This window comes from Amphiprion ocellaris, chromosome 18, assembly GCF_022539595.1.
Source record: "Amphiprion ocellaris isolate individual 3 ecotype Okinawa chromosome 18, ASM2253959v1, whole genome shotgun sequence".
Lineage (NCBI taxonomy): Eukaryota > Metazoa > Chordata > Actinopteri > Pomacentridae > Amphiprion > Amphiprion ocellaris.
This window is the reverse complement of record NC_072783.1, coordinates 13552431-13561020: the sequence shown is the minus strand read 5'-3', so window position 1 is coordinate 13561020 and position 8590 is coordinate 13552431. Positions and strand designations below refer to the sequence as shown.

Below are 8590 nucleotides of genomic sequence, written 5' to 3'. Positions count from 1 at the left end.
CTCATATAGTCTGGCACAGGACCATGTCCTGCAGTTTAAACTAATTAATGGATTTAAAAAATAAGACTTTAAAAATAGGCATAGTGTTTGTTCTCCTTCAAGTCTTACTCAGGAGTCGTGCTGCAGAATACTGGAGCTCATTAACTGTGTTCTTGGATCAACCAGAACCAGAGAATAACAGTGATCTAACCTACATGCTGGAGTTCATCTGTTTGCTCAGTCTAGCAATGTCTTCAATGATATAGTATATACTATTTGTGAGACAACCAATATATCAGCCATGACATTAAATGCAGGTTCAAGAATCATTTCAGGTTTAGTGTGGTGCTCAGTCACCTCCAAGGGACATACACTTGCAGCATGTGTAAAAAAAAAAGGCTCATTATACTTCCATACCAAAATAGTAGCAATTAAAAGTTACACTATCTCGACACAGATTGAAGGTCATGTATCAAGAAATTTCCTGAAGACAAGGTAGCATTCATCTGCTAATACAGCTGAAGATCCAGATCAGCCACTAAATAAAGGAGGTGAGATTGTTGAGTCAAATTCCTAGCAAAATAAATCCTTCATTCACACTTTCAAAAAACACTTTGCATTTATTGTCAGAAATAAATTCAGTGTCAGAACAGCTACACAGTCAAGTCTAAAGCAGCAAGTTGAGAGCTGCACAACCACTAGATGTCAGTATTTCTATGGATCTGATGGATACATGATAGGGAACCAAGGCATCAACCATCAGATATATGAAGGTGTAACGTTGGGATAAGCTCCCACCATGTATGAAGTAATGACTTTGTTTCAGTAGAGACTTCTGGAAAACTGTGAGGGTGTAAATCAGTTGGAACCCCTTTATACACCTTTGTCCTCTAACTAAATAAAACAAAGCAACTAGGTACAAAGTGATGTCGGTTATTGCCCCCACCACAACTGACACATACAGTAAAGTCAAATATGTACATTTATAGTGAGTTAATGTTTGGTTAAAATTAGCATACTGTGGAGTCTACAGCTGTGCAAGTCTGTGCTTGTTCAACAGCTGTGTCCTGTCTCCATTGCTGCTGGTGTTTGGTTGATGAAAATAAAACTTCACTCATGTAAACAGTTTCGACACAGAGAGCAGAGGACACAGAGGCTAAAACCACCGTTCAGAACCAAGTTTTAAGTAACGTGATTAGTCCACAGCAATGATCTGCATATTCACCATTTTTCACATTGTTCCCATGACCACCTTGTTTTGTTTTAAGCAGTCATAAACCAAAAAGATCACTGGTCTAAAGGTCATCCACCTTTACAAGAATAAAATTTGTACAAGAATATTAAACATTTGGATTTGCGACGCAATCTTTGGTATAGAAAAGTAAAAACATCCACTGAGTCTTCAGTCATCTGTAAGCGGACAGTGCAGTTAAACAGAGAGAAATTAATAGCACTTTAAGGCGACTACACCAACCACAATATGAGCACTCAGATGTCTACTCTCCTCGATATATGACGATGTTTTTATCCGTCTCATATATCTTGATCTCATAAAGCAGGTTGGGCGGAAGCACCTTTGCCATGTTGTCCCAGATGTAAACAGCCACATTCTCTGTTGTACTAACAGAAGAGAAGGAAGAAGTTTCAGTGAAAACAAATGTGTATTTAGTCTGTAGGAAGTACTGTGAAAGCAATTGGAAGGACACATACCTGACAACACTGGCAAAGAAAGGGACGTCTTTATCCAGGTTTTTATGGTCCAGTGGAATCATAATGACTTCCTGCAGGGAGATCAATTCATCAGTTCATGAATTAGTCAATACCTAATGTACTTCACAGGAAGTACAGCAGGTGTTTGTAGTAAAAAGTGTTTCATGGGTAGAGAAATGCTCTTTTCACACATGAATAATAATAATAATAATAATGCCTTTAATTTATAATGCACTTTACATATAAAATCTCAAAGTGCTACAATACTACATGACACTTTAGGTGTCCACATAATGCTTTAGTTTCCATCTGTTTTATAACCTGGAACATTTATAAAGTTCCAAGGTTAATAAATAAATCAAGTCACATCTCTTTGTAGCTGCACTTGTTAATGTTTCATATTAATTACTGGCTTTAATAGCAACATGTAGTGAAATAGCTCCCTCATATTAACAAAACCAATTATGTAGTTCCCCCAATCTGTACACACAGCTGAGGTTTAGTGAAGCCACCAAACATGCCTCTTCACTGGAAGAATGAACATAAAATATGAGCAAGTATCAGCTTTTCTCTGACATAACAAATGTGCTAAATACCAACCACAGCATACTCGTTTTTAGGACTAACTCATACTTCAGATATAGCAACTCAGCACCAGAAAGAGCCTTCATCAAACCAATGTCAATGCAAAATAAATTGTTGAAATCAGTTTGCATTTGACATTAAACATTGTGCTTTGTCACATTCACCAGTCTTTTCTCTGCACAGACATATTAGTGCATCTTTGCTGTTCTATTTATGTAAAATATTTAGCCAAATTTCCCATTTAGAAAAAGCCAGTGATGTTAAAAAATGTTACCTCAATACATTTCTTCAGGTCTGTCAGGTTCATGACCATGCCGGTTACAGGATCGATCTGTCAATGTACATCCAGAATACAGGGTTATATGTGTAACCACAACAAGTCAATATATCTACGAGGTATGACAAAAAAAGAAATGGGACATTGGTTTGCTGATCAGAAGCAGGTCATCAAGTTCTTGACTAACTTGTGAAAAACTCCTGCAGAAACCTTTGCCATGCTGAAGGATGTGTACAAGGAGCAAACCATGTCCCGTAAATGTGTCAAGAGGTTCAGAATGGGACAGGATGAAACGGCGGATGACCTAAAACCAGGGGATTACCTTGGAATGGATAGAGAGTTGGTCATGACCCGAATCATCCAGTAAGATGGTTCTGACTGACTCTATTCAATCCCAGTTGGTCAGCCATCATTCTGATCATCCGTCTGCAATGACTCTGCACCAGTTTGAATGATTGGCATCACTTCTTGTTGTTTAGGGATGTCCTGGTTTTGGGTGATCTCACCCCGTTCTGAACCTCTAGTGCCACTCCCAGACATGTCTACAGGACATTGTTTGCTCCCCGCTGGGCAACACTATGATGCACTTCATCACCATGTTGCTTCTGATTTGTGTGATAAGAGACCAATTTCCTCTTTCTTTTTTGTCACACCTCATATGACTATGTTTATCTAGATTCAGTATCTTTAGTATGATCTGGGGTCCTCATAGAAATACCTCTTAAATACTCACCTTTCCACTTACAGTTACCTCCACTGTGGAGAGAAATGAAAACATTGAATGAACAAGTGGCCACAGAAACAGCAGCTGTTTCTGTGGCCACAGAAATTATTTATACTTATCATATGTTACATAACAGGATTCCATAACAGAGCACAACAAACCTTTGTAGTTGTGTCCATGGCCGTTAGGATTGTTGCACTTTCCGTACACTTCTTTATTCTCCGTGTCGGTCAAGTGAACACTAAGAAAGATACAAGGGAACAGTAAGTATATTCCGTTGCGCCGGTGGTGTTTTTTTGTCCTCACTTGCACTTTAAACCAGTGATTTTCCAGTCAAACAAAGAAAAAGGGGCCAAGGGTTTATTGATGCCTGCTGCCTTTAGGGACATCTCACATACACAGAAACTTCTAAATGTATAAACTGGGAGTACAGTCTAGTATTATTGTGATCAGAAGTGTCTTTCATGCAAAACTGAGATGTGATTAAAAGCTTTAAAGTTTACATTTGTACCTTGATAAATATAAGTGATTAAATCCAATTTGAGTGTTTATATTTAAATGAAACCTTTCTCCTCCTGGTCTTTGTCAAAACTAGGTAAATAAAAAAAAAACCCACAAATAATTATCAACTATCAACTATCAATTATCAACTGAAATGAAATATGTTATCATGACAAACTTTTCAGCTGTACTGCTCAGCCCTGATTTCTTTCTGTTATTTCATATTTACACTACTATTACAAAGTATGCCACTTGTAATGTACCTACAGATTGTTCATTTGAACCTACCAACAAATGAACAAGCTGAATGGTGTATGATGAAGGGTGTTTATTAACATAGCATGAACTAGTGCTATATCCAAGAATATAATAAGCCAAGTAAAATGCTACAAAGCGACATTGTTAACAAAATAATGTAATTCGTGTTTTATGTTTGATTTATTTGGAGGTTTGAACTGAGTAAGATAGTTCTTTTTTACGACAGCGCCACCTGAACATGAAGGCAGCAACAGCGTCTTTCAATGGTTCCAAAAAACTACAAATCCCACAAGTTTGCTGCTGACGCCACAGGTTTCATTCAACTAAAACACTAACTCAGCAGGGACAAATCTCCTCTTCGACAGCTGAGATTATCGCTCCTTATGCAGCGCCAACATCTGTGCTATAAACAGCAGATTTTACTGTTTCTCTCTCGCTTATTCTGAAAACAGTTGCAGATCAGTGTCAAATGCAAACCTCCACTTTCAGAGGACTATTACTTTCATTCGGCGTCAGAAATGAACACATCTGTGTTGTGAATCTGTACCAGCCTGCCTCCTATCACACACAGCGGTCTGTGGGGGAGGAGGGGGAGGTACCTGTGGAGCCGATGACAGGCGCTGAAGCTCTGGACTCTCGTGATGTATCCGATGCGCTCCACCGAACCGTGTCTCTCAGAGGATCCGGCCATGATCAGAAGCTGAGACGGAGACAGATCCAGAATAATCTGCAGCGAGAGCCGGACACACAGAAGTCGGCTGCTGACAAAGCTCCGCCCCCCGTGACTCATGCTGCCCGCTCATTGGTTCAAACCAAGGGGTAAATACAAGTCACATGTCGGAGATGCGCATGGAAAGCCCTCCGGATAATGTGGTTTAGTAACAGCAAAACCAACACACTATCTCAATTACTGTGGATTAAAATTACTTCACCACTGAACCTAGGGGTGTCAAGCTCTTTTTAGTCCAGGGGCCACAATTTGATCTCCAGTGGGCCGCACCAAAAAAATCAGAGCATAATAACCTATAAAGAAACAACGTCAACGTTCTGAAAATTATCACATTTAATGAATTATCTTTTTACAAAAGATTGTACCCCCGCTTGTACCCCCAAGCATACTTTTCCCTACTCCACGGCATGCTATAATTGGGTTTTTCCCACCATACCTCTCTCCTTTTGTTTATGTGTTTCAAGAGAGAGGTAAGCCAGGTTGTGCTGTTGTAATTTGCGTGTTTTTATGTAATATAATTCTACTTATAAATTCACTTTGCAATTCTAATATAGCTATGCATTATTTATTTTCTGTAGGAATACAAGCTTTGTGTGATGGAAGATTTTGTGGGTCTTTTATCGACTGTAAAGGTATGTGTTCTGTGTTGTATTGTACATCTACTGTACATGCATTGAATGTTTCGCAATTTACGCGGTGCCCTTTTGCCTATGTGTGCTAAGACAGAGGAGTACAAGTCTTGTGTTACAGAAGATTTTGCGTGTCTTTTTTATCAACTGTAAAGGGCTGTAATAAACGAAGATCGCCTCCAAAAAAATCTATATGTTGGCTGAATTAACACAACGCAGAGAAGAGAAGCCACCAGTTACATATGTAGGCTAGAAATGCCTTTTAGTCCATGAGCCAAGTAGGTAAAATTGGGGTCATCGGTACCACTTTGGGGGGCAAATTCTCATATGCATTTTTGTTAAGGACAATATCCCTAGTAACTATTCCTGTATGATAGACATGCACAGGTGGCAGCTTTATGTGAGATATCCATGGGTTTTTAATAGGTACGTCAATACAATTTTCTAGCCTCTGATACGGTAAATGCAAGCATATATATTGATAACTACACTTATAAAAGACATTCAAAAGCATTGGAAACTATAATGAGTTTATTACTGATATGTGATACAAAGAACTTAAAAGAATGTTTTTATCCACATATTTTAGCTTAGAAATTGAAATTAAAGCAGAGCGTTTAACACTAATTTTTGTCATCCTTCCGGTAGATTGTAACACATCCATCACTTATGTAATACATCTTTAGTGTGACTTATAGCAGGAGAAAATGTGTCCTTATAACCTTTTACATCCTTGCCACCTCTGTGGTTGGGCTTTGACCATTACATGGAAGTATTAGGGGTCACCATAAGGGTTATCCATGTAAGACAGCCAATAAGATGACAACTTTCCATTGTGGTTCCGCAGGTGATCAAGATACACTGCAAAAACTGAAATCTAAGTAAGAATAAATATATCAGATAAGGGTGATTTTTGCTTATTTTTTGTCTGATAAGATAATTTTTCTCACTTAGCAGATTTTATGTAAGAGTGTTTTACTTGTTTTAAGTGTTTTGGTCCTAAATTTTCTCAGTAAGATATTAGAGCTTGTTATTGAGATTTTATGGCCTATATTGAGTACGACATGCTTGAAACTAGAATATTAACTGTTACAAAGCTGTTTCATCAACACCCACAAGTACAAAACTGCTTTTTCCAAGTCATGATTTCTTATTTCAAGCATGAAATAAGAAATCATGACTTTGACACAATTGTGTCTCTTCACATAATTAAAACAGATGACAGCCAAATGGAATCCACTGTTTTATTATCTATGAAACAATAGAAAATATGCACTTAAATATGAGTACAGTTGGAACAGTACTGTAAACTGATAGTTCATATTTAAACATTTAACATGTAACATTCAAACAATTTCAAACAGAAATAGTTCATGTACATTCAGATAAGTTTTTCCAAATTACAGGGCAGCTTTAAAAGCATGTGATATCTGGGAAGCACTGTGAGTTATTTTTCACTGTTGTATAATTCTATTACATTCCCAAGATGGTATTTTACCTGTACAAAGGTTTGACTCTTGCTGCTGATTGAGTAATAAGAGGTAGAATCCACCAGCTTTTCAGCATCCACTAACTCAGTAGCCTTTGCAAGGTGTGGGACCTCAACTTGATATGCCATGACTTTTCTATCAAAGTGTATCGTTTGAAATGGTTGGTATTCCAAACAATAAAGCAGAGAATCAACAAGATATATGTTTCTGACTAATCCAAATTCTGGCATATTACCATTCACTATGTTTGCAAGGATCATTGACTTCTGAATTATGTATTTATTGCCATTTATCACAAGCCATTTGACTGATACAGCATGGTTTACTTTATCATATCCTAAGAAGTCTCTCAGTTTTCCTTCCTGTAGATCTTTAACCTCAGACACAGGTCCCATCTCCCTTTCATTCGAAAAGATTGGATGTATTGAAGGGTCAACATTTTGGCAACTTTCATATAATTGGTTCTGATTGACCAAAGACTTGCAAATATTTTTAAAATTGAGCTTTGAAGCCCATTGCTTAAAGAGGCAATGTTTAGATTCAAACCGCATACACAACCGCATACACCATTGGGCCCAGTGATCTTATCTGTGATGGCAAATGTATCAGATAATGCTGTTTAGGTGTAATATTGTGTTCTGGGAAAAGTTCCCTCCAATGCTTCACATGATTTTCAATTAATGACTTCAATCTAGAAACAGTTGCAATGGTCAGAACAGGTGCAAACACTATGTGCACAATCTCTATAAGCTCATGTATCAGAGGCACATATGCATTGTCTTCTACACTCTCCAAAACAAATGGTAATATCCTTAACAGGACAAGAATTTGCCCAGATGATTGTTTTAATTTACCATCACTTGACATCAGTGTACTCAGTGAAATTGGAGATGGCCGATCTCTAACATCCAGAGGGGAATAAGGGAAACCCAGAATAGCAGAATTCAGAGTCCAGATCTATCAGTCCTGACTGAACAAGATGATGTAGCACACCCTTGATTTCCAAAGGAGCTGTACCCTCCAGAATTACATGCATAATGTCTTGTGGAGTTTGCTGTATGTCAAAAGCAGGGAATTCAACTAATTTGCTCCTTCGATTGATCCCATATGTTGTTCTCAGGCTGTTGCGAAGCATGTCTGTATCTGCCTTTTCGATTTCATTAGTCTGTCTGATATGCCTCTTTAAAGTCCTTTTAGTAAATGCATCTTCATTGAAGTATGACTGCATGTCCTCAAAAGAACACTCACAGTGTCTGCATTTACTGTAGGCAAAGCCAACACCCTCCTTGAACCCTGCCAGTTCATGCTGTGCCAGAGTGTCTCCACAGACAGAGACGATGGCACCATAAATAGTTTTCTGTCCATTACTAGTTTGCATTTTAACACCACTGTACAATGCATCCATATCTTCTTTGATTCTATTCAATATTACATCAACACCACAATGACGGAGGTCTACAGATCTAGCCATGGCAAGTAACCTAATAGCAGAAAGTTTAGACCTGTATTTTGGATTTATGTTCGCTAGGGTGTAATACACCATCAACAGCTTATTTTTTGATGCAAATGATCCTAGTGGATTACAGACCTCTATTTCATCTGTGTACAGAACAATCTGCAATGCATTTGGTATCTCTGAAAATAAGGGATGCAATTTTAAAAGGGAGCCATCAGCAATGTCCTGAAAAAAACCCTCCCTGCACCTCT

General features: G+C 38.1%; 1 protein-coding gene across 1 annotated transcript; it reads right to left on the bottom strand.

Moving 5' to 3' along the window:
- Positions 1–576: 576 nt before the first annotated feature.
- On the bottom strand, positions 577–4829 carry pts (6-pyruvoyltetrahydropterin synthase). The gene is made up of 6 exons (XM_023264349.3): positions 4634–4829; positions 3437–3516; positions 3285–3307; positions 2549–2605; positions 1690–1760; positions 577–1599 (listed from the first exon to the last, which is right to left on the bottom strand). Exons 1-6 carry the CDS (start codon positions 4822–4824, stop codon positions 1476–1478), a joined length of 546 nt encoding a protein of 181 aa, XP_023120117.2. The 5' UTR covers positions 4825–4829; the 3' UTR covers positions 577–1475.
- Positions 4830–8590: the final 3761 nt, after the last annotated feature.